The sequence below is a fragment of the Salvelinus namaycush genome, chromosome 5 (assembly GCF_016432855.1).
Source record: "Salvelinus namaycush isolate Seneca chromosome 5, SaNama_1.0, whole genome shotgun sequence".
In the NCBI taxonomy this organism is placed as follows: domain Eukaryota; kingdom Metazoa; phylum Chordata; class Actinopteri; order Salmoniformes; family Salmonidae; genus Salvelinus; species Salvelinus namaycush.
In genome coordinates, this window is record NC_052311.1 from 50,869,781 (window position 1) to 50,895,757 (window position 25,977).

At 46.7% G+C, this 25,977-nt stretch overlaps 1 protein-coding gene across 3 annotated transcripts; it reads right to left on the reverse strand.

Moving 5' to 3' along the window:
• Positions 1 to 977: 977 nt before the first annotated feature.
• LOC120048427 (SWI/SNF complex subunit SMARCC1-like) lies at positions 978 to 18,737 on the reverse strand. 3 transcript variants are annotated; one of them, XM_038994390.1, is made up of 26 exons: positions 18,510 to 18,737; positions 17,328 to 17,447; positions 16,996 to 17,081; positions 16,603 to 16,777; positions 16,426 to 16,495; positions 15,904 to 15,973; positions 15,716 to 15,791; positions 15,443 to 15,568; positions 15,070 to 15,188; positions 14,793 to 14,926; positions 14,108 to 14,167; positions 13,940 to 13,977; positions 12,739 to 12,860; positions 12,549 to 12,620; positions 12,268 to 12,381; positions 11,842 to 11,995; positions 11,384 to 11,554; positions 11,025 to 11,283; positions 10,638 to 10,799; positions 9,356 to 9,438; positions 5,466 to 5,607; positions 5,213 to 5,373; positions 4,667 to 4,801; positions 2,988 to 3,255; positions 2,670 to 2,786; positions 978 to 2,569 (listed from the first exon to the last, which is right to left on the reverse strand). In XM_038994390.1, exons 1-26 carry the CDS (start codon positions 18,693 to 18,695, stop codon positions 2,478 to 2,480), a joined length of 3,312 nt encoding a protein of 1,103 aa, XP_038850318.1. In that variant the 5' UTR covers positions 18,696 to 18,737; the 3' UTR covers positions 978 to 2,477. The 3 variants fall into 3 exon arrangements, with proteins under 3 accessions (XP_038850318.1, XP_038850319.1, XP_038850320.1); XM_038994391.1 differs by having other exon boundaries at positions 2,452 to 2,569; positions 15,070 to 15,164; XM_038994392.1 differs by having other exon boundaries at positions 2,452 to 2,569; positions 9,356 to 9,411.
• Positions 18,738 to 25,977: the final 7,240 nt, after the last annotated feature.

Genomic DNA, 25,977 nt, shown 5'->3' on the forward strand with positions numbered 1-25,977 from the left:
CATATGGAACATTTCTGGGATTTTTTATTTCAGCTCATGAAACATGTTGCGTTTATACTTTTGTTCAGCGTATATGCTCTTTCAGATCTGGAGGAGAGGAGCTGTTCAAAACATTGAGCCTGTTTATGTGAAGAGAAGTAAATCTAACAGAGTAGGGGTAGGCAACCCTGTTCTGTTTCAGGCACCACACCTGACCATCTGACCTGATTGATCAGTTCAGCGATTGCCTAAATTCAACACACCTGGTCTTCCAGGTCGGTTAAATTAAAAACATGAAGTGCTTGCAGCACTCCAGGACCAGGGTTGTCTAACTCTGTTCTAAAGGGTGATGCTTTGTCATTACTGTATCTGTACGATCACCGTTTCCCTCCTCTATGGCTGCTCAGATGGCACTAAGTGGGACAAAAAAATACCCCTCCCCACCCAAGACATAATCGCCCCTCATCCCTCTCAATAACATCCTCCTGGTCAATCTCCATGGGCAGAGAAATCCCCCCTCCCGCCAGATTACAGTGCTGGCTGCCTGGGATTAGGGCTTAAATAACATCCGGATGCATAGATGCTGTTATCATTTTTCCTCATATGCATTTGCATCTGCTGCATAAGAGCCTAAGCAGCAAAACAACCACACAAAGACCATCTCTCCCCTGTATCACTTTGCCCTAGACCCTTCACCAGACAAAAGCTGATTGTTTTGCTTTGAGGTGTGGTTTTGTGTCCAACAGTGTTTAATATGAAATATGGCTTTAGTTATTTTTTGCAAGCATAAAATGATTACCCCGAAATATGTATAGAGAAAGATAGGAAGGAAAGAGAATATTCTGAACTATTTCCCAGGATAATATGACCATTTTGACATGCTCTAGTCTCGGTATTGTAGTCACTCCCTGAAATAATACAAATCTATAAATTCAATCAAGCGTAAGCACGAAATCCAACAATTTGTTCAGAATAAAATGAACTACTGAAAACAGACATCACTTAATACAAAAACAATTTATTAGACATTGTCCAGGTCCAAGTACCAACAGACCTGAATAAACAATAAAATAAGAAAATGCTACAAACTTCCAAGAACAAAGATAACTCAAATCTACACAAAGTTTATTCTTAAAAATACATGACCATAAAACAAAAAAAGATAGAAGATGTAAGGGGGTTCTGATTATTTGTGATATAACAGACTGGAAAGACCTTGAATGAGGAAGTGTGTGAGAGACACTGTGTGTATGTGATATTCTACCTGAGGGGGGGGGGGGGGTAACAGTAACGCAGCAGTCACGTGGGCAGCGAATGAGAGAGGTGTACTAGAGGTAGCAGAGGGGTGCGCAGAGCAGAGAGGTAGCTAGCAGAGAGCAAGAGCAGTAGGAGGCAGAGGTAGCAGAAAGGTGTAGAGGGGTGTTGAAATGAATGGAGATGGATGAAGAGAGGTAGCAGTAGCAGCTACATTGTCAGCACCAGAACAGCTAGAAGCCCACTCCACAACTGAGGAAGAGCACATTGTTTTTAACTACAACTATATCACCATACCTAGCTCACTAAAAGGATGGATGAATGTCAGTGGGATTTTAGGCCTGTGTGTGAGCAGCCTCCAGTGTACTAGAGCAGGGTTCAGCTAAGTGTGTGAGTAGTACAGTGCTATGCCTGGCTGGTGGGGGCTATGGGTATGAGTTATGGGCCCTCTGGACACCCCCATCGATCGGTGGTTTGACCCATGTGATAGGAGGGGCGGGGGGCAGAGCAGCCGAGCAGACAGTCAAACACCTGTCTCTGCTGTACGCACATTCTGCTCTTCTGACACACCAACAACGAACACACACTTTGGACTACAGTGTTTTAGCTTCAGAAGAGCGAAGTGGAGAGGTAGATTCTCAGTGAGAAGAGTGTGTGTGTGTGTGTGTGTGGGGAGGGGAGGGTTACTGGCCCCCTCTGTGTGTGTCGAAGGAACCTTCATGATCCCATTCATTACAGTACACAACACACGTCCCTAAACGATCAACTAGCCCTCAAACCCAACTAGCTCCCCCTGGTGTTGTGTTGGGGGAAGACGTGAGGGAGGGGGAGGAAGAGAGGGGGAGTTGGTGTTGCGCTGAAGGAGAGGAAGAGACTACTGTGTCATTCTAAAAACATGAGAGGAAAAAGTGAGTTTTCCGATTTCCTCCAGGAATATCAGCTTCATATTCTTTTAAAATAGAGAACACACAATATATTCTTAAAAATGACTGTGAGGAGCCTATCTGATCTGCCCCACATCAGACTGACTGAGGAGAAAACAGTGTTCTTACTAGGAGGGTCAGAGCCACAGCCCCCTTGACGCTGTGCCCTGAGAGGGAGGGAGGTGTGTGTGTGTGTGTGTGTAAGCCAGGAGGAGTTTTTGGAGTTGAGAGAACACCCAGCCAGTAGCAAGGCCATCAATGAGCTGAGGTTTTATAAGAGGTGAGTGTGTGTTGGTGTGTGTTTGTTTGTGGGCAGGGATCTTAGCTGTCAGCAACTCGTGCTGGGGCTGCCGCTTGAGGTCCCACAGACGCTGGGGGCATACCATCAGCCTGTACAGGCGAGGGGCCAGGGTCTGAGGACAGAGAACACACTGGTTTGAGAATGGGACACACCAACACACACACTTTCTGGCTGAATAGGATCTGGAAGGCGGGTACGGATAGTGGACTCACACATGCCGTTGGGGGCTCCAGGGTGGCGGGGACCCATCATGGGAGGCATGCTGCCAGTGGGGGGGCCGCCAGGCATCATGCGTCCTGGTAAGGGTTGACCGGGCCCTCCCATTGGTCCTAAACAGAAGGAGAGGCTTGGTGAGACTCTTGGCCTAACACAGAATCAGTGTGCTGGAACATGTTTTTGAAAACAGGCTAATGTTTCCTAGCTGATATTTGGTGTTATTCCCTTGCCTTGGAAATAGTTCCAGGACTTTCGGGGTCTTTGTGTGCCTCTTTGCTGAGAAATGGTGTGCTCCTGTGTGTGTGTGTCCTTACCCGTCTGTTGCGGGTGGTGGGGACCCATGGGGTGGAACCCGGGTCCGGGGGGGCCGTGTCCGGAGTGCATGGCGGGAGGGGGTCCGTGGTGGGAGGGTCCGTGGTGCATGCCTGGCCCTGGGGGACCATGGTGGGGTGCGGGGCCCTGGGCCGCTGTGTTGGCCTGCTGCTGCTCCATCTGCTGGCGGGCCTTCATCTCAGCATACTTCAGCTGCTCCATGTGGAAAGCCTGGCGCTCCGTCAGCAGCTGCTGCCTCTGCAACTCCAACTGGAGGGGGGGGGGGCATCATTTTATCATACTATTAATCAAGATTATCATTCCCCTTCACTTCTCAAAAGCCCACTGTCCACAAGTAGAAGGATGATCATTACTCATAGTATCACTTTGAAAAGATAATCATGTCAATAAAGCTAATTTAATTGAACAGGCAGAGAGAGAGGGGGTGATGATACAGAAACAGCTTCATTTCATGGATTGATAAATCAAAGAATGAAGGAGAGGAATAAGAAGAGAAAGGAAATCTTTTTTTTTTTAAAGAGTATAAGCCATAAAGACATGCTGATCACGATAGCGGACATTATGACAGAGGGGAAGAGCGGTACAGCGGGAGAGGAAAAGCGATGGAATGAGACTGTGGGGAGGAAGAGAGGGGGCAGTGAAACAGGACCACTCTGGAAGCAGGAAGGAGAGGGGGAGCAATGGCTGGAAATGTCAATAAAGGGATTGATTTGCATGCAATAAACCACTAACACTCTCTCTGACACGGAATCAATGGGTGAATTCCATTACCAGAAACCCTACAGAGACACAGGGATGGAGAGAGGTGGAGAAAGAGATGGAAGGAGGTGAGGAAGTCTATTCCCTGTGTAAGTACATTTGTAGAGGAGGAAGAGTATGAAGTACTAAAGACAGTGAGGCGTGCCCTCATTTAGTGTTTGTATATATATGTGTGTGTAAGACGGAGACACAGTGTGTGTATGAGAGTGTGTATGTGTGTATAACCCAGTGTTTTCAGCCTGTGGTAGCGGTAGGAGGGGGGCAGCCTGGGTGCTGTTCCAGAGGGTTATGTAACGACTGGCTGGCTTTTTCATGCACTATTTATCAGGCTGCGGTCCGCAGCAGCTCCACGCTTTACAGAGTTTTACACTCCTGACACACACACACAGCCTGACTTTCCACTGGACTAGAGGCCCACTATCTACCCAGTAGTTAGTTGACTAGCTTATTGTATTGCTCTTAAACCATGTGTATCCAAATGGGCACAGCAACGATGCCTGACCCCTCCCCAAGTGCTTTCCCTTCATAGGCTTGCATGCTCTTTAGTCTACTATCCTCTCTGTACTCCGCAACTACCCCTCAAAATTACCACCCATTATTAATGCAAATGTTGTATATTGACACTTCACTTCCTCTGCTTATGTTGTATATATAGGCCCACTCCCAAAAGCATCTATTTGTTCAGCCAAGTTATCCATCTGTCGTTGGCTCTCCCTCACACACATCTCTGAAATGCCTGGATGGGTGACAACTGACACTGATAGAGATACCGCTACAATCCAGATGCATATGCAATCCTTTCACATCCCAAAGGGATCTGCAACTACAAGCACCTTCAGCCCACGTGCAGTCCTCCCATTGAACTACATTTCCCACAATCCACCTCGGGGCCACTACTTACAGCCTCTTTCTCCCGGTCCATGATGGTCTCCAGCTCCTCAAAGTGTCTGAGCTTGATCTCCAGCTTCTTCATCTGAGTCTCCACCAGCAGAGCCACCAGAGACTTGATCTTCCTCTCCTCCACCGCCGCCAGGTGCTACAGGGAAAGCGAGGAATACAGAGGAAAGAGATGTAACGGAAATATAAAGCGTCGCCTTACGGCCAAACTAGACTGGCCAGGTAGTATAAGCGTAGCGCAAGAGCTTTTGAGCCGTGGGCAAAACGGACACACCGATCAATGAGAGATGCTACACCGGCAGCGCAAGCATAGCATGAGTGAATGGAGCTGGCGAAGCATCTGTTAAGGGTTCATGTCTATTTCATGCATTTCGTTCAAGTTTCCCCAACTGAAAAGCCGGCTCTCGCTTTCGATATCTGCCTCAATTTGCTACTTCTGGTTTCGAACACCAAAAACAGAGCATACCGAAAAACAGCGCTATGCTTGCGGTTTAGTTTCGGGGCTCGATATACAAAGTGCTATCCCCTTGGCCCTCTGGAAGAAGCAAACCTTGGCCTTGGTGGCAGCTGAGGCGAGGGCAGCGGCGGCTGCAGTGGCAATGTTCCCCTCCCCCCCGTCCGGCTCTAGCTTCTTCCTCTCCTCTTCCATCGCTCCCTGCTCCTCCTTCTCTTTGTCCTCTGAAGTCTCCATGGCCTCCTCCTTGTCTTTGTCTGAAAACGTTGAATAAACACTATCATTCAAGTCGATGCAGGACTTATACAACCCAAATACAAAATGTATATTCTGCTTAGATCTACTCTACCTGCTGTAGCCTTGCCCTCTCCTCCCTCACTCTCGCCCTCCTCCCGTTCAGACGGTTCGGCCGTCTCACTCTTCACCTTCTCTCCCTCGGCCAGCTTCTCAGCAGACTCACTGGGCTTCTCCGCCTCGTCCTTAGACTCAGCCTGAGACAACAGAGACAGGTAAGACTAAAGTGTTACACAGCTGATTATATTTACAGTGCTTTCGGAAAGTATTCAGACCCCTTGACTTTTTCCACATTGTAGTACGCTACAGCCATATTCAAAAATGGATTAAATAAATAAAATTCCTTAGCAATCTACACACAATAACCCATAATGACAAAGCGAAAACAGGTTTTTCGAAATGTTAGCCAATGTATAAAATAAAAACAGAAATACCTTATTTACATAGGTATTCAGACCTTTTGCTATGATACTTGAAATTAAGCTCAGGTGCATCTTGTTTCCATTGATCATCCTTCAGATGTTTCTACAACTTAATTCGAGTCCACCTGTGGTAAATTCAATTGATTGGACATGATTTGGAAAGGCACACATATGTCTATATAAGGTCCCACAGTTGACAGTGCATGTCAGAGCAAAAACCAAGCCATTAGGTCAAACAAATTGTCCGTAGAGCTCCGAGACAGGACTGTGTCGAGGCACAGATCTGGGGAAGGGTACCAAAACATGTCTGCAGCATTGAAGGTCCCCAAGAACACAGTGGCAACCATCATTCTTAAATTTAAGAAGTTTGGAACCACCAAGACTCTTCCTAGAGCTGGCCATGCGGCCAAACTGAGAAACCGGGGGAGAAGGCCCTTGGTCAGGGAGGTGACCAAGAACCAGATGGTCACTGACAGAGCTGTAGCGTTCCAGAAGGACAACCATTTCTGCAGCACTCCACCAATCATGCCTTTATGGTAGAGTGGCCAGACAAAACCACTCCTCAGTAAAAAGGCACATGACAGCCCGCTTGGAGTTTGACAAAAGGCACCTAAAGACTCTCAGACCATGAGAAACAAGATTCTCTGGTCTGATGAAACCAAGATTGAACTCTTTGGCTTGAATGCCAAGCATCACATCTGGAGGAAACCTGGCACCATCCCTACGGTGAAGCATGGTGGTGGCAGCATCATGCTGTGGGGATGTTTTTCAGCGGCAGGGACTGGGAGACTAGTCAGGATCGAGGCAAAGATGAACAGAGCAAAGTACAGAGAGATCCTTGATGAAAACCTGCTCCAGAGTGCTCAGGACCTCAGACTGCGGTGAAGAATCACCTTCCAAAACGACAACGACCATAAGCACACAGCCAAGACAACACAGGAGTGGCTTCGGGACAGGTTTCTGAATGTCCTTGACTGGTCGAGCCAGAGCCCTGACTTGAACCTGATCGAACATCTCTGGAGAGACCTGAAAATAGCGGTGCAGCGACACCCCCCATCCAACCTGACAGAGCTTGAGAGGATCTGCAGAGAAGGGAGGAACTCCCCAAATACAGGTGTGCCAAGCTTGTAGCATCATACCCAAGAAGACTTGAGGCTGTAATCGCTGCCAAAGGTGCTTCAACAAAGTATTGAGTAAAGGGTCTGAAGACTTACGTAAATGTGAAAATAAATAAAAAACTTTTTTTAAATACATTTGGGGAAAAAATTCTAAAAACTTGTTTTTGCTTTATCATTATGGGGTATTGTGTGTCAACTGATAAGATAATTTTTTTTCAATTTTAGAATAAGGCTGTAACGTAACAAAATGAGGAAAAAGTCAAGAGATGCACCGTATATACAGGTCACACAGAACTGAGAAACACAAATGTAGGTGATATAGACCTGAGAAATACCAAACTGAAGACTATAGCCAGACAGCTCTCAATTACCTAAGGAGAAAAATATACAAAACCGAACAAGGGTCAAAGCTAATGCCCTGCATTTCAATAAGCCTGCAGTAAAGCCATCAGGACTAGAACCAGTGTGGATAGGCGATGGCTAATGAAGGTTAATGAACATTTCAGCTTCTACAGTGGTCACTGATGCATGGCGGACTCCTGCTAATGTTATCTGTGGCGTTACATTTGCCCCGTGGCCTTCCTACACACAGAGAGATAGGGTGGATGGATGGAGAGAGAGAGAAGAACAGAGTAAGCGAAAGATGGAAGGAGAGTAGTAAATGGAGGGGCAGACTGTACGACTGCCAGCTCTTAAAAATAAAGTTAAAAACTGTTTGACGTCTTCGGCGCACATATGAATGTATCCTACGATGTAACTGCAATGATGAGATAGATGTTGTTCTTCTTTGTTTTATTATCTCGCTGTCATACTGTGTTCAAACGTGTTCGATTTTGCCTTGCCATCTTGTTTCAAGAGGACCACAATGGAAATAAGTCCCAGACTTTGTGTGTTATCCTCCATGATTTTACTCATGTACATAAACTCAGTAAAAAAAGAAACGTCCCTTTTTCAGGACCCTGTCTTTCAAAGATAATTCGGAGAAATCCAAATAACTTCACAGATCTTCATTGTAAAGGGTTTAAACACTGTTTCCCATGCTTGTTCAATGAACCATAAACAATTAATGAACATGCACCTGTGGAACGGTCGTTAAGACACTAACAGCTTACAGACGGTAGGCAATTAAGGTCACAGTTATGAAAACTTAGGATACTAAAGGGGCCTTTCTACTGACTCTGAAAAACACCAAAAGAAAGATGCCCAGGGTCCCTGCTCATCTGCGTGAACGTGCCTTAGGCATGCTGCAAGGAGGCATGAGGACTGCAGATGTGGCCAGGGCAATAAATTGCAATGTCGGTACTGTGAGACGCCTAAGACAGCGCTACAGGGAGACAGGATGGACAGCTGATCGTCCTCGCAGTGGCAGACCATGTGTAACAACACCTGCACAGGATCGGTACATCCGAACATTGCACCTGCGGGACAGGTACAGGATGGCAACAACAACTGCCCGAGTTACACCAGGAACGCACAATCCCTCCATCAATGCTCAGACTGTCCGCAATAGGCTGAGAGAGGCTGGACTGAGGGCGTGTAGGCCTGTTGTAAGGCAGGTCCTCACCAGACATTACTGGCAACAACGTCGCCTATGGGCACAAACCCACCGTCGCTGGATCAGATAGGACTGGCAAAAAGTGCTCTTCACTGACGAGTTGCGGTGTTGTCTCACCAGGGGTGATGGTCGGATTTTAGTTTTTCGTCGAAGGAATGAGCGTTACACCGAGGCCTGTACTCTGGAGCGGGATCGATTTGGAAGTGGAGGGTCCGTCATGGTCTGGAGCGATGTGTCACAGCATCATTGGACTGAGCTTGTTGTCATTGCAGGCTCATCCTGACATGACCCTCCAGCATGACAATGCCACCAGCCATACTGCTCGTTCTGTGTGGGATTTCCTGCAAGACAGGAATGTCAGTGTTCTGCCATGGCCAGCGAAGAGCCCGGATGTCAATCCCATCGAGCACGTCTGGGACCTGTTGGATCGGAGGGTGAGGGCTAGGGCCATTCCCCCCAGAAATGTCCGGGAACTTGCAGGTGCCTTGGTGGAAGAGTGGGGTAACATCTCACAGCAAGAACTGGCAAATCTGGTGCAGTCCATGAGGAGGAGATGCACTGCAGTACTTAATGCAGCTGGTGGCCACACCAGATACTGACTGTTACTTTTGATTTTGAACCCCCCCCCCCCTTGTTCAGGGACACATTCAATTTATGTTAGTCACATCTGTGGAACTTGTTCAGTTTGTCTCAGTTGTTGAATCTTGTTATGTTCATACAAATATTTACACATGTTAAGTTTGTTTTTTGCTGAGTTTATATGGCTTTTTTAAGTTTTATGTGAGCTGTATTTTTTTGTGGTCGAATTAATAAACTATGCTAAAGACCTCTCGCCCCTGGGCCGTCTCACCTTGTCAGGCTGCTGGGAGTCGGAGTCTGTGTCCACCTTCTCGGTCTCTGCTGGCTCTACAGCGACAAAGAGAGAGGGAGGGGCTTAGAGTAGAGGGATAGACAAAGAACAAGACATTTCTCAGAGAAAATGATCACAAACAGATTATGCATCATAAGTAGACGCTCGCCATGACTCAGACATTATTTTGGGAAAAAGTGAGCGAGTCGATGCGGAGTGAGAGTGCATGCATGTGTGTGTTTGAAAAAGCATGTACGCATGTGAGCACGTTTTTTACTATGCGAGTATTGACCTGTATGAGAGATGGTAGACTGCTTTGGGGAGGGTATTGAATGCATTTAAGCCATTTATTGGTTGTTGATGCGTGTATGTGTAACATGCATTTATTCATGTGTAATTGCCGAGTGAGTGATTGCTGTGTGTGTGTTCCAGGCATTGAGGCCCTGGCACATGGCATAGTGTGTTGACCCAGTTTCAACCCCTTCCCCCACGCCCCATCTGCCGTTCTAATCCAATTGACAGCACGACAGCCGGGCACAGACATATAACACACTCTGAAGAAACCTCTACGTTGCCCCCCCCCCCCCCCCCCCCCCATTGGCCATCTAGATTTCAGCTGGCACCTCAAAATGTTCTGGTGAGAATACACATCTGGGTTTACCCACGTGAGTGCACACACACATGCAGGAGGTAGGTATAAGGTCTAGGTGACCTGCGGACAGCTGGCTACTAGCAGCCTCGCCCTAACCTGTTAACTGTGGTCTGTGTGTGTCTTGGTTATTTGCTGCCCTCCACTGGTAACACTCAGTACTCCATCTAAATGTGGGGGTGTGTATCTGGGTGGATATTTTGTGTGAGTGAGTATTGCATGCATGAGTATGTTTGATGTATTTGATGAGAGAATGTTTTTGTATGTTTATATGAAGGCCCGTGTGTTTACGCTATTCTATATGTATTGCTATTTGATACTGTGACTTTATTGAGATTCTATGTTCCAAACATATCGCTCACCATATGTCTTCTGCAGAGGGACAAGAGAGCCATGAGAAAACAAGTTTTGATCAGTCATGGAAATAAAAGCGCTAATATCAAATTGGCTCCCAATTTAAAAAGATTGAGAATGAGCTATGAAGGAAAAATACTGGAGTTTTGGTGCAGGTACAACCAACTGTGATAGTTTGAGTACGCACAAGAGTATTTTTTTTATCTACCTTCGCTAATGTGTGACTGTGTGTGTACGTATATCTGAATGCATGTGTTCTGTTCCGAGTGTGTGTTTTACCCGTCTTCTCGGGCTCCTCGGGGGCAGTTCCTGCGATGCCACTGCTCTCCAGGCCATAGGCGGGGTCTACCTTGCCCGTGCTGCGGGCCGCCTCCTGCACCTTCTTCACATGGGCCTCCACCAGCTCTGCTGGCACCTCCTCACGCACACGGCTAAACTCCTCTGGAGAGAGAGGGAGACACTGTAGTTAGCTACAGACTCACACCTTGTGATATTCCCTCCACACACACAGATATGTTCAAACACACAGCGATATTACACACACACAACCGTATCATTACGACACACTACATGCAGCGTGAAATTACATACAAATGAAAACACATTTTATTTTGTGAATAAACACATTGTGATAAAACACCCTTGCAAATGACCCACAACACATACCCAGGGCTGCCTTGGCGGCGGCGGAGGCCACACGGGGGTCCACCACGGAGGCCAGGAAGGCCACGGTGCTCATGACAGGGTTGCCTGACTGGCTGAAGGGTACGGGCTGGTAGGCCAGGGGGCCCAGGGACGACTCAGAGTTCTCCAGGTAAGGGTCCTCGATGGGCAGACGCAGGAAGTGCAGGATACACTCGTCCTGGGTGCGCGAGCCCACGTGCTCCGACACCTTGTTCCAGTCGTCCTTGTACATCTCCAGAGCCTGGTAGGGAGGAGATGGAGGAATGAGAAGGGCTCTGATAGGCTGGTAGGTTTTAGATTATGTTTGTGATTGGTCAGCTGGTCTGTTGTGACAGACGTACCTCCAATAGGAGCAGAGTCTCCTGCTCGGTCCACTCCCGGCCGCCGCTGGTTCCTTTACTCTTGGGGTTCTTCTTGGAGTAGAGGTCGTTACGCAGGCCAAAGTTCTGCATGTCAGAGGGCTTGTCTTTGCCCTTCTCTGGGAAGTTGAGCATCTGCTGGCCGGAGGGGATCTAGAAGGCCGGAGGAGAGACAGGGGAGGAGGTTGAAAGGAATCACACTGTGGTCAGAGAATGCAGTGAATACTCTCACACAATCGCTCAACATTTGTGACCCATTAAATCATCAAACTCAATGGTTACAGACACACAACGCCTGTATGTGTATTTGGATATAATTCGCTATCGGCACTAACAGGCTTGGGTTTAAAGACCCTTCCCCTACTCCCTCAGTATCCAACGACCTGAAAGGACTGGATAGGTGAAAGCAATGTGACCAAAGCTTCATGTAGTTGTCCAACCTGTGGGGGGCGGTGGTGCATCGGCGTCAGGCCAGAGGGGGTGTCAGCCAGCACGTTGAAGTGGGGGGTGGGCGGGGGGCCCATGGGGAGGGGTCGGCTCTCAGCATCCACCTGGTAGTTCACCAGCCCCCACTGCTCCAGGAACGCATGCACCCTAGTAGTTAGATGCATGCAAAGAATATACTCCACAATCATCACTCTTGATCAGTGATCTAGAGCAAGACAAAACAGTCCAACTAAACCTGGGTCGTATTCATTAGGCACCAAACAGAAAGAATCTGACTGGAACTATAAGGAACAACCTAAACTAGTCCAAAAAAAAAAAATGCATATTACAACGCGTTTTGCATACGGTGTGCCCTGACGAACAATGACCTAGCTCCTGCCCTAAGGAATCCATTTCATGTTAACCCCTTAACCCTTCACCTCATGACGGCACACACGTCTCCGGTCAGGTTCCTGCGGCAGGAGGTGGAGGTCAGGTACTCCTGGGGGTTGAGCCGGTACGTGTCGATCATGAAGTTACGGTAGGCCAGGTATCTGACAGGGACAAACACATTTTGACAAACAAACCACTGAATCGTTGGAACAAATAAGGACGTAATGTGTTAGACAGCAATGGGGGTGTGTGTATGTACGATGAAAAATTCTTTGTGAATTTAATTGGTTGAGTGAGTTGTGTGGGGCAGTGTTCTTTGCGGACTCACATTTCTGGGGACTTGGACTTGTTCTTGCCGTTGAAGAACTCCGGCAGTGCACGCCTCTCAATCTCATGGATACTGAAAGGGGGGGGGGGGGGATAAACTCAGACACAAACATAAAATACAGCCCAACACCCCCACCCAAGACACACACAATACACTACCCACACACCAAGAACAGCGGGCCCATCCTCACCAGTTGTAGTCGAACCAGGCGGCGTAGCTGGGGATGATGATGTGGTGGGTCTGCTCGGTCACGTTGTCCTCGCTGGAGTCGATGAGGCGGTTGACCTCGGCCTTGCCCTGCTCCTCCTCCTCCTACAGGGGGAGACAGAGTCACACAGATGAGATCAGGTCAACATAGGCAACCAAGGAGAGCAGAATTTTGGCTAGGGGGTAGGTCAGTTTCTATTATATACAAATGGAGGATAAATGTCAGAAAAGCAGGACATCCAGATTCATCCGGAATAATCCCATCCCAAATGTAGGAGAACTGAATCAGAATGAGACTGGGTCTGGTGCTACTTTACTGCTTACAGAACAGGACCTGGTTTCCCAAAAACATCTTACGGCTAAGATCATCGCTAGAACCTTCATAGGGAGCATCGTTAAATCTCTGAGGTGTTTACCCAAAACCATCATTAATAACGTTGCACTTGAAAACGCTCGTGATCTAATGCATGCATCAGACCAATCATAGAACAGGGAAGTGCGTCGTCAGATGCTTTATTTGCACTCCCGTGTCACTTCTAGACCTCCGCTAAACATAGACTGATAAACCATGTGGGTCTATGTGACCGCCGATAACTTCAGAACAAAGTTGACTACAAATACAAAAGGTGCCAATATCTTTGCGATGGATACAAACAAGCGACATATAAAAACTCAACTGAGTTATATTTTGCTACTCGTAGGCTACTGTCTAATTTGCCTCAATATATTTCATGATGTGTAGCCTAACGATGTGCATTGTCATTGGGTAAGCAGTATAATAAGCTGACTCAATATTTACAGCCATAGGTGGTAATAGGAGCTGATCCGTCATCAGTTTTGTGAAATAATTATAATTTTAAGGAAAGATTTGAATGGAGAAAGCCGATCCGAGACAAGCACTACCTTTCCTTCAATCCTATCAGGCCTAAGTTCCATCGCTATCGGGAAACCGGGCCCAAATCTACAAATGGGTAGACATTGCTTCTAAACACTGACACCAGGTCAGATATTTTTCCATCCCTCTTCTGGATATGCTAAGAAGTGGGGGTTAGGATCATCTGATCCTAGATCTATCAATGACGACCATGGTTGTGGATGAATAGGGAACAGTTTACAATGAAGATGGAGAAGAGACAGCATTTAGAGGCAATCATTAAAGGTTTTTAAGGAAGAACGGGTGTTACCTTGCCTCCGGAGACCACAGAGTCATCCTCCAGATCATCTGGAAGACCGAGAGGGGACGTTATGACATCACTCTATCCATTGCTTGACTCAATACATCTTGGTGATTGACAGTTTAGTACTGAGACAGGTAGATACTTAAACACTGAAATAGTTCTGCACACACTTACCCAAATCAGCCACTGCCCCTCCCTTCACTGGGGTGTTCTCGTTATCTTTCTTAGAGTTCACTGAGGACAGGGAAGAAGAAAAATAGGCTGAAGAATAGCCAGAGAGTATGGTAAGGGTGAAATACACTAACAGTAGCTATAGGCTGTCTCTTCTTTTGTAAGCTCTCTTTTCAAAAGCAGCCACGGTAATAGATACAGAGTAGGGAGGCGGGGTTGCAGAAGCGGGACATTGCAGGTGGGACTGGGTCCAAAAAGACAATTTTTAGTTCAGTGTGTTTGGCTTAGAGCACTTTCAGCTCGAATAGCACTCCCTTCAATGCACCACTGAAGAAAGTCCCCCCCGGACAATTCCATGCCATCTTGGCAAGGACAGAGTGTACGTGTGTAACAGTTTGTTCCTCTCTGAATTAGAAAATAACTAACTGCAGTTACTACAGAGATGAATAAACTGCATGTCAACATGGTGACAAGCATTAGATGGATGCACTGAGAGAAAGAAACAGGACCATGAGAGAGAGAGAGAGAATGGGAGATTTACAACATGTGATTTAGAGTGACTGAGACAATGAAGGAGGACGGAGGGGACCACGGGGAGGTAGGGGTGAGAAAAAGAACAGAGTGAAGGATCGAGAGGGAGGAGAGCAGATGTGGGAGACAAGAGGGATGAGTTGGACAATCAACTGACCGTTCTTGGGCAAAGTGACCTCCTCCATGCTGGGAACAGGCGAGGGGTCCTCCATGTCCTTGGTCAGGTCCTCTTCTTCCTCCTCCTCCTCCTCGCCACGGTGGCCACGACGCTTCCAGTGAGACCCAGGGTTCCTGGGGACAGGAGGTCAAAAGGTCAGTGAAGTTTGCCCAAGACACTGATCCAGGGTCAGTTTAGTGTTTTTCTCCCTAATGGCTAAGGTTATGATTTGGGAAGGTTAAGCTGGTCCGAGATCTGTGGTTATTGGGGGACTCACCCCTTCTTGCCGCCCTTCTTGCGGGACTCGGCTGGGGTGGTCGGGGGAGATGGCGAGCGCCTCCTCTTCTTCCCGGCGGCGTTGGCCTTGCGCTCCTTACGATCGGGTGTACGGGAAGACTGATCAGAACCACGAGGGATGGCCAGATGAGAGAGAGAGAATGAGAAGATGGACCAGTCTCACACAGAGGGGAGCGGGGGGGAGGAGAAGAGGGAGGATGTGGTGGTGAGGAGAGGAGAGCTCGAAAGGATGGGTGACACGACACAGACAAGAACAAGACAACAATCCACCGTGCAGAGCCCTGTGGTGCAGCAACTCACCGAGACACACATTTCCTAAGAATCCATAACGCACACCTCAGAGTTTGGCCTACCTCCTCCTCCTTTGGGAAGATCCTCTGGCGGAAGCTCACAGTCTTCTTATTCTCGTCCACCTCATAGTCTTCCTCATTCATCCACTCGTTGAAGGCGTCGGTGTCCAGGACCCATTTGGCATGCACCTGGGAGAGGAGAGGGGAAGAGGAGTCGAAACTAATCCACTACGCAAGGGTGTTGTTGTCTGCTAGTACTTTTCAGGCTGGAGGCGGGGGTTGATTTGGCATATATATATAAAAAACATTATACATGACTGGATGCTCGATCCTCACCTTCCAGGGCTTCTCAGAGATGGGTGGGTCCTCCACATCCCCCTCCACATCGCTGGTGGACACCCAGGTGTCATAACTGACCACACAGAGAAGAGGGGTTAAAGGTCAGTAACAGGTCACAGTGGGTGAACGTGTAAGAGGACAGAGTGAACCAGCAAAGCTGAAGTCTAACGGTGCCAGTCTCTCACCTGTCTGGGTACATGCCCCAGTGCACCAGCACCTGCTTGTCCTTACGCATGACCGGACGCAGCCACTCCTCTGCAAGACAACCACACACCTTGCTATCAGCGTATACACACACATCCTCAAGTAATGCATACCGACTACTGTATTAATAATAGTATATTACTGTATACACACATTTCACTTTCTTTGAAATGTGATGAGAGTAGAGTAAGCCTCAGTAACGTGACCATAAGGAATTCGATTCAAAGACTACAGCACAATCCCGCCTATACCAGTGTATAATAAATATATATATTTTTTTAAACATTTTAGTAATTTAGCAGACGCACTTATCCCGAGCGACTTACAGTAGTGAGTTCATATAGTTCTCTGTACTGGTCCCCAGTGGGAATCGAGCCCACAACCCTGACGTTGCAAGCGCAATGCTCTACCAACTGAGCCTCATGGGATCAAGCAACAAAGTAGATGATATATACATTGCAAGGGTAGCTTTATTTCCTTTCTCAGTAGCGCACATTACTTACCATCCTCCTGCTGAGTTGGAGAGGGGTAGATATGATGGGTGGCCTTAGACTTGTCCTCGGTGATGGAGCCCTAAAGGAAAGAAGTTAGGAGAGTAGCTTACGATGCCATTTGAATGCCTGGCGAGTGGTGACACAATCCTACCATTGGTTGGTGTGATTTGGGTGGGTGTGTCTTACCTGGTGTCTCTTGATGATGTCCTTCAGCTTATTGGCCTGCTTCTGCTCCATGTCAGGCACCAGGAACACAGTTGGTCGAGTCAGGCAGTTATTCTGAACCAGGGTCTTCTCTACATTCAAGAACATCTCTACATTCCTGTCCATCCTGGAGGGGTTCTGCAAGTCAAACCTACGCCTGCACAGATAGGAGGGATAGAACATGTTTTTGTTACTTACAGTCTCAACTCAACAGGGCATCCTTATTTCCCCTCCCTCTTTTGAAGCAACCACTACCTTCTATGTGATTCCATAGCAGAAAGAACATTTCAACTATTCATTCTACAAATCATATAAGTGATTAGTCCAAGGTGGGAATGATGCATTTTTTAAGTATTCAATCAAGACCCTACTCACCAGCCCTGCTCGCTCTTGAACTTGTAGGTAGAGCCCAGGATGTGACACAGAGCACCCCCTGCCTTGAAGTCCAGGAAGCTCTTGGTCTGATGAGGCGATACAGAAGAAAAGGTGAGGGACGTTCACACAAGCTGGCTAAGATAGATAAAGACAGGGCAAACTACTGTGACACAAAATGTGCAGAAGTGATTGGGAAGCACTCCAACCCTCTATAGCCCATTCTTCCCTTGCCCAAAACGTTATAGGATTCACTTCAATTTCACTGTGGGTGTACATCCCGTCCCTGTCCCAACCTGGTCAGGTGTAAAGACGTGTGTGGAGGAGATACTCACAGGTAACTTGGTGAGGGCAGGGTTGTTGACCCTCCGTCCGAAAGCATCTTCCTGGAACTGAAGCAGCTGCACCACCAGCCCTGCCAGGGACTTATTGGAGGGAGAGTCTGCCTGTACATACTAAGACACCACAAGACCACTGTGTTAGTCAGGGAGGCACACTCATGTGTGACAAAGGAGGGATTGAATATTGTGAGACCACAGAAGTGTTAGGCTACATGGTCAGACAAACACATGGCAAATGCAGGCACACACAAGATCTCATGAGTAGATAGCTCATACTATAAGACCAAAACAGCAGCCTTTCTTAGGTAAATGCAGGGTGATATGACATCACTTTTTCTTTCAGCGAGGCCCCTTCACTGGTCACTGAAAAGTGTCTTCCTGGTTTCAAGAAAATAAATACAGTAGAAAATAGTTTACAGTAGCTAGCTACTTCTTTCAATACAGTTGTTTTGGGAAAACCATGACCACGCGGAGATGTTTTGATGGTTTGCTGCTGTCAACAAAGGCAGCCTGGTCTCCGAGCGCAAAGTAGTTCGGGTACACGAGGTAGTCGAGGTTTCCCATCAAGACAATTCAGCTAATTAGCTAGACATAAATGGCCCAATGATCCGTCTGCTATTATCTGGTCAATCACAATGTTACCAACCGTTACCGTAGCTAACTAACGTTAGTTACATCAAGTCCCGTGCCTTACCGGATCACCTCAATGTTTACATCTATGATACCGTTTCAAAACATGCTAATTTAGTTATCTTACCAACCGAAGCTAGTTTCCGTTACGTTAGCTAGCCAGCTACGCTCAGATAGAGTCAGATGAAAACAAAAGTAATTACGTTAGCTACCTTGCTACCCTAGATGGGTAGCTTACACAAACAGACAACTCTTGGCCGTGTAACAAAACAAACGGACGGTACGCTAAGGCTGTTCAGTTAGCAGCTAACGTTAGTTAGCCTAGCTATCTCTTGACATGTCATGTTCATGTAACGTTAGTTGGGTAATGTTGTGATGGACATCTTTAGATCCATGAAGCAAACTATCTATTAATATCTAGTTTGCCACAAGTACCTAATAGGAGCAATATATTGAAAGAGATATCTAGATAGCACTTCCATTGTGCTACAGACGCGTGCCTTGATGTTGGAAATCAAATGGAGGTTAAAACCAGCACTCGCTAACCTTTTTGTAGTGTTTCCCGATCCATTGGCGCACCGAATCGATCTGAGAGACCGTTTCTGCGCTCTCCCAGTATTTCGAGGAAGGACCTCCATCTTTCTTACGTCCCACCGCAGTACCGACGCCCATAGGGCCGGCTGCTGGTCCCCCTGAACCCGTTCCACCCGCTGCAGTTGCCGCTGTCGCCATTGTTTCTTGTCCTGTCCGCTGCTGTTTCGCTTCTCAACCGCGTCACTCACCAAGCAAGTTTTCGAATTAAAAATGCGCATGCGCAGATTTGTACATAACACAAATTTATTGAATCTCGCGATAAAGAGGGTTCATTTGGGAAGGGTCAGTGTGAAGGTCAGGGTTGGAAATGTCGTACACATTATATTAGGAAATCTGTCGTTATGAATATAGAGGTCTCCATTTTTAGACAAGTATTTTTAGCGTGGTCGTTAATATAAAAACACATTTGCCCCACATAGGTATTTCATTTCGAACAATAAGGATATTTTGTATAGAAACAGGTCATTATTTTTTAAGAACTGGTTTAATAATCATATCCTGCTGGTGAGTCAACTTTTTATTGCAGAAGGATTGTTACTGAATTATGAGGATTTTTTTTTTTATCTCGTTACAATATCCCTGTTACACCTAGAGAGTTCGCCGTAGTCTTTGATGCTATTCCATCTGGAACTCTCATGTTGTTTAGAGGTGTAACCAGACCTCACCTTCTTGACCTACCCTCTCTTAATCCAGTAGACTCTCCAATAGGAAACGTTTGTTTCTCCTTGCTCCCTCAGAACAACAGATCTGTATCTGAGCTGAGATGGGCGCGGCTCTGTTGCGACCTGCAGTGTGTGTGATTTACTCCCCTCTGGGCGCAGGTATAGGGCACCCCTCAGCAGGAAAAATAGAACGAGACAATCATTTGTGCCAGGTGTGATATCCCTCTTAAATAGCTCGGGCAAATGTTCCCATTGACCCCGTAAGGCCAGCAGGCTAGTCTTTGTTTTAAATGTTTTATTTCTTATTTCTTACTATTATTTTTTTTTTATTGGTGCGTGACTGTTATTGAAAGTTGTATTGTCAATCTTGTTTTGTATTTAACGCCACTTTAAATGTGTACATGACACTGCAACAAAATTTCCCCATGGGGACAATAAAGTAAGTAAGTAAGTATGCACTTTATTTCAAAGGGATATTGTATCAATTCCTTATGTCACAATTTACTGGAATACATTTGTCAATAATATCTGTTGGAAAAAAGTATTACCACACAAATACCTACTTGTTAACAAGGTCAAAGAGGTCTCTTTCAGAATGATCCATAAGTATTATTTGTGTTATATTCCTTTATTTACATAGATCACATACATAAATATATATGTTAGCTGTAGGTTGCTTTGGGATAAAATTCCCATATTGTATTGTTACTAACATAAATCATAATATATCATATTTTCCTAATTTGCTCTGTAGGAGGTTCGTCATATGAAGGACATTCAAGTGGATGTGACCCCTAACCTGCAATAGGGGCTCAGTGGGGTGACAGACATCCTGTAATGAATCCCCAGCTAGTGTCTGAGGACCTGGAGGAGGCTGTGTCTACAGCTGTGGTTCAGGACAAGCATGGTAACCTAACCTAACCTCACTGTATGAAGGATTTTATTGTTATGGATAGTCATCTCCAATCTGTTCAAATATCACTGTTGTTGATAACACACATTACCATGATTATTCACACTTGTCTTCCTATTTCCACATAATCTGTCATGGTTCTCCATCCCAACAGGGCATAAAATCAACCTCTCTTTATTGCTACTGCTAATACACCCAAATCCAACAGCTTTCGAGTATCTTATTGCTTTTCTTCTAACCCTGAATGGCAACTTTTTATCCTAGTACACAAGCATGTCACTTTATCCATCCACACCCACTCTACTGCCGCATGGCCACTGCGGCTGGGACTTGCACCCTCTCGTTACAGGTATTGCAGGTAACCAACCCCACCCGGGTCTTACCCCCTAGGTACCCGCCTGTTCGGGTTTACCTTCCGGGACTTACCATATACCACAAAGCTACGACCGGTCGATATACAATGGGATTACTGAAAAAGCTCAGGCTTTCTAGGTCCGTACCCTATAATTGGTTCAGCCTACGACTCTCATCTCCCCAAGATGTCAGAATTAGTGATAACAGGTGTAGGAACTGTGCCTACCTGGTTTCTGTTTCACTGATTCAGAATCTCTAGTTCGACTGCAAATCGTGGTGAACCCTGCTCGCAGTGCCAACTGTTAGGTTCTAATTCTCAAAGTAAAAACTCGACGGACACTATGAAAGCTTAAACCAAGTTTATTCTTCCCAGAGGGTCAAGACAGCTGCATTAGACAAAAAACATATTCACACAAGCACTGATATTTAATCCTTTCTCCTATGCTGAGTCTACTCCTACACCTCTGAACAGCCAATGCATCTCTGTTGCTAGACAGAACCTTTGTGATATCTGTTCTTCCTCACTTCATCTGACCTGACCTCTACACCAAAGTGCTCACTCCTCCCCAACTCAAGGCTCAATTGGTATCAGACTGTGTCTGGTAGATTTTTCAACCAGAAATTTGCATAGTGTAGCTCTAACTCCAAAAAGTTTTGGGACACTGTAAAGTCAAGAGCACCTCCTCCCAGCTGCCCACTGCATTGAGGCTAGGTAACACGGTCACCACCGATAAATCCATGATAATCGAAAATTTCAATAAGCATTTCTCTACGGCTGGCCATGTTTTCTTCCTGGCTACCCCAACTCCAGCCAACAGCTCCGCACCCCCCGCAGCTACTTGCCCGAGCCTCCCCAGCTTCTCCTTCACCCAAATCCAGGTAGCAGATGTTCTGAAAGAGCTGCAAAAACTGGACCCGTACAAATCAGCTGGGCTAGACAATCTGGACCCTCTCTTTCTAAAATTATCCGCCGCCATTGTTGCAACCCCTATTACCAGCCTGTTTAACCTCTCTTTCATATCGTCTGAGATCCCCAAGGATTGGAAAGCTGCCGCGGTCATCCCCATCTTCAAAGGGGGAGACACCCTGGACCCAAACTGTTACAGACCTATATCCATCCTGCCTAAGGTCTTCGAAAGCCAAGTTAATAAACAGATCACTGACCATCTCGAATTCCACCGTACCTTCTCCACTGTGCAATCCGGTTTCCGAGCCGGTCACGGGTGCACCTCAGCCACGCTCAAGGTACTAAACGATATAACCGCCACCGATAAAAGACAGTACTGTGCAGCCGTCTTCATCGACCTGGCTAACGCTTTCGACTCTGTCAATCACCATATTCTTATCGGCAGACTCGGTAGCCTCGGTTTTTCTGATGACTGCCTTGCCTGGTTCACCAACTACTTTGCAGACAGAGCTCAGTGTGTCAAATCGGAGGGCATGTTGTCTGGTCCTCTGGCAGTCTCTATGGGGGTACCACAGGGTTCAATTCTCGGGCCGACTCTTTTCTCTGTATATATCAATGATGTTGCTCTTGCTGCGGGAGATTCCCTGTTCCACCTCTACGCAGACGACACAATTCTGTATACTTCTGGCCCTTCCTTGGACACTGTGTTATCTAACCTCCAAACGAGCTACAATGCCATACAACACTCCTTCCGTGGCCTCCAACTGCTCTTAAACGCTAGTAAAACCAAATGCATGCTTTTCAACAGTTCGCTGCCTGCACCCGCCCGCCCGACTAGCATCACCACCCTGGACGGTTCCGACCTAGAATATGTGGACATCTATAAATACCTAGGTGTCTGGCTAGACTGTAAACTCTCCTTCCAGACTCATATTAAACATCTCCAATCCAAAATCAAATCAAGAATCGGCTTTCTATTTCGCAACAAAGCCTCCTTCACTCACGCCGCCAAACTTACCCTAGTAAAACTGACTATCCTACCGATCCTCGACTTCGGCGATGTCATCTACAAAATAACTTCCAATACTCTACTCAGCAAACTAGATGCAGTTTATCATAGTGCCATCCGTTTTGTTACTAAAACACCTTATACCACCCACCACTGCGACCTGTATGCTCTAGTCGGCTGGCCCTCGCTACATATTCGTCGCCAGACCCGCTGGCTCCAGGTCATCTATAAGTCAATGCTAGGTAAAGCTCCGCCTTATCTCAGTTCACTGGTCACGATAACAACACCCACCCGTAGCACGTGTTCCAGCATGTATATCTCACTGGTCATCCCCAAAGCCAACACCTCTTTTGGCTGCCTTTCCTTCCAGTTCTCTGCTGCCAGTGACTGGAACCAATTGCAAAAATCGCTGAAGTTGGAGACTTTTATTTCCCTCACCAACTTTAAACATCAACTATCTGAGCAGCTAACCGATCGCTGCAGCTGTACATAGTCCATCTGTAAATAGCCCATCCAATCTACCTACCTCATCCCCATACTGTTTTTATTTTATTTACTTTTCTGCTTTTTTGCACACCAGTATCTCTACTTGCACATCATTATCTGCTCATTTATCACTCCAGTGTTAATCTGCTAAATTGTAATTATTCGCTCCTATGACCTATTTATTGCCTACCTCCTCATGCCTTTTGCACACACTGTATATAGACTTTCTTTTTTCTACTGTGTCATTGGCTTGTTTATTGTTTATCCCATGTGTAACTCTGTGTTGTTCTCTGTGTCACACTGCTTTGCCTTATCTTGGCCAGGTCGCAGTTGCAAATGAGAACTTGTTCTCAACTAGCCTACCTGGTTAAATAAATGTGAAATAAATAAAAAATATGGTGTAATTTGAGACTCTACCTTTAATGCACCATGTAAAGTGTTGGTCCCATGTTTCATGAGCTGAAAAAAGATCCCAGAGATGTTCCATAGGCACAAAAAGCTTTCTTCTCTTAAAATTAGTGCACACACATGTATTTACATCCCCATTTCTCCTTTGCCAAGATAATTCATCCACCTGACAGTTGTGGCATAACAAGAAGCTGATTAAACAGTATGATCAATACACATGTGCATCTTGTGCTGGGGGCAATAAAAGACCACTGTAAAGTGTACAGTGATGTCACACAACACAATGCCACAGATTAGATTAGCGCCTAATATTTTTTTTTAAATTGACTGATTTCCTTATATGAACTGTAGAAAAGGCCAATGGAGTTGGTGGAATAATCCTCTAATTCATGGCCACTTACTCAGCTGGGCCAGAGCGCTTTAATTAGGTCAGGTGGCAATGACCGACAGATCTCATCCACATAAAAGGAGGAAAACGGCATCGCCTGATCTCGCTGCTTTCTCTTCCTTAACTCCGTCTGCTTGAAGTTCTGTGCGTCCATGAATCCACGTAAGTCCACCGACTCTGTTACCTTTCATCTGAACTATCTGTTGCGAGCGGGAGAGTGGGCCATCAGTTATTGTTTATAGTTATTATCGCGGAGCGCGGCTTGGAGCGCACGCTTCAAACATATTGTGTAATGTGAATTGTAAATGATCGCGGCCATACGGATCCTCATAGGCCAATTATGCAATCGATATGGTTAATATGTAATTAAATTAATTCCATGTACACATGAAGACCAATTGAAAGGGTGAAATGAGAAACGTCATTGTTTGCTAACTGATCGACTTTGATATCAAACTAAAGGAGATTATAGATTGAATGACCATTCACTGTTTGTATTTATTTCATGATTTATGAGAAATAGTTAAGAGCCTAAATGACTCACAGGTGATTACTATTGACTTCTTAATGAACTGGATTGTTGAATTCCCTAATTATGTTAATAATGAATGATTGTTATGATTTGATCTTTGTGATTATGAATTTGATTGGATACGTGTTATTTTGTTTCCTTTGTTATGCAGCACAGACTACTCAGTAAATATACCACTTTATGGTTAAAGGAATTCCTGCCTCAGTCTCATCCATTCTTCTGTCACCTGACACGTGACCACCTGTTCACCTTCACTGTCAGTCATCCTACCTGTCCAGCTACCCACACAGATTCCACTAATCTTTCAATGGTCTGTCGAGCCGGATGATGACTGAACCAAAGACAGGTGAAATGGAGGAGGAGAGGGAAGAATTGTCTCCACTGGAAGGAAGAGAGGAGGAGAGGGCAGCTGAGGGAAAGGTCTTGGAACAAAGGAAATATCCAGGAGCTAAGCCTAAAGCAACAAAGGCTTCATCCTCAACCACCAGCAGCACTAGAAGAACCAGGCAAGCACCTGGTTATCTTAAGGATTATGTGGTCGAGATTTCAACATCAAAGGGCAAGCCCACTAGAGCTCAAGGTGGTGATGGATCAACTGTACGTTTCAGCCATCAACCATCTCCTCTGAGCCAAGCACCGGAAACTGCGTTGGAGCAGGAAAGTGGTCTACAGGAAGAACCCATGGAGGTGACTCCCACAGCACAGGTCAACCAGCTTCCTGAGGCAGGCTCCGCTCACTCCTTAACTAAAGGGAAATCGTCGAGGCACTCTAGACGGAGTGGGAGTTCGACCAGTGGATACCCCTTTGGAAGTGGCCATGGCAGCCGCCATTCACTAGCCCTCAGCGATTCACAGACCGCTGTCCTACAAGAGAGGATGAAACTATTAGCTTTGGAGGAAATTGAGCGTCAGATTGAGGAGGAACGACAGGCTGATGAACGATGTCACCTATTGGATGTGCAGGCCCGTAGTGCTCTACAGGAACGGGAATTCATTGCCAAGGACCTGGCACAACAGCGACGGCACCGTCAAGCCAGAAGGGAATTGGAGGAGGCACGGATGGTCTCATCCTTCCTGGAGAGGAACGAACAGGGAGTTGACCTGACCACCCCTCCACATGGACCTGACCTGTCTGCCTTTCTTTCCCAATCTGCCCCTCTGGTACAGCATGGCACACAGTCCCCGGAGGCTCCGGGGTCAACAGCCAACACGGAGCACGGGGGACAGGCCGCTCCACCAACGCCCTCTATGCCAGTGACACCAGTTAGCATTCCTCCATGTGGACAAAGCATCACTCCTTCGCCTTTCCGCCAATTACCAACCACGGCAAATCATTCCTCTCGTCCAGGGCCAGGCCAGTCCTCAAACATCAGGTGGAAGGGCTCTCACCCAATTCCGTCTGCCACCAATGGAGAGTCTGGGACAGTAGGGGACCGGCCCAATGAGGCCACAGTGGGCTCATCAGAAGTCCCGGGTTTATCCTTCACGCAACCAGAAGAGGGAGCCAATATTATGAAACTTCTAGTAGCCTCAGCCTATGGAATTCCCAGACCCAAACTGCCATACTTAGAGAGCGGAAAGGAGAGTGAATTTGTCCTTTTGGAAATGGCATTGGAGAGCCTACTGGGTATTCACAGTCATCTGTCAGAACGCTACAAATACCAAGTACTAATGGATCATTTGCGGTTTCCCAGTGCATACAGGCTGGCCCAATCTTTTATGCACTCCGCAACACCATACACTGCCGCTCTCCAGGCCCTG

Excerpts from the sequence above, each read along its gene's own strand:
- LOC120048427 (XM_038994390.1), bottom strand. The coding sequence starts at position 18,695 with ATGGCGACAGCGGCAACTGCAGCGGGTGGAACGGGTTCAGGGGGACCA. Across the intron at positions 17,082-17,327 it reads CTGCCCTCACCAAGTTACCT|ACCAAGAGCTTCCTGGACTT; the intron begins GTGAGTATCTCC and ends TCGCCTCATCAG. Across the intron at positions 5,374-5,465 it reads AGAGGGCAAGGCTACAGCAG|ACAAAGACAAGGAGGAGGCC; the intron begins GTAGAGTAGATC and ends CAACGTTTTCAG.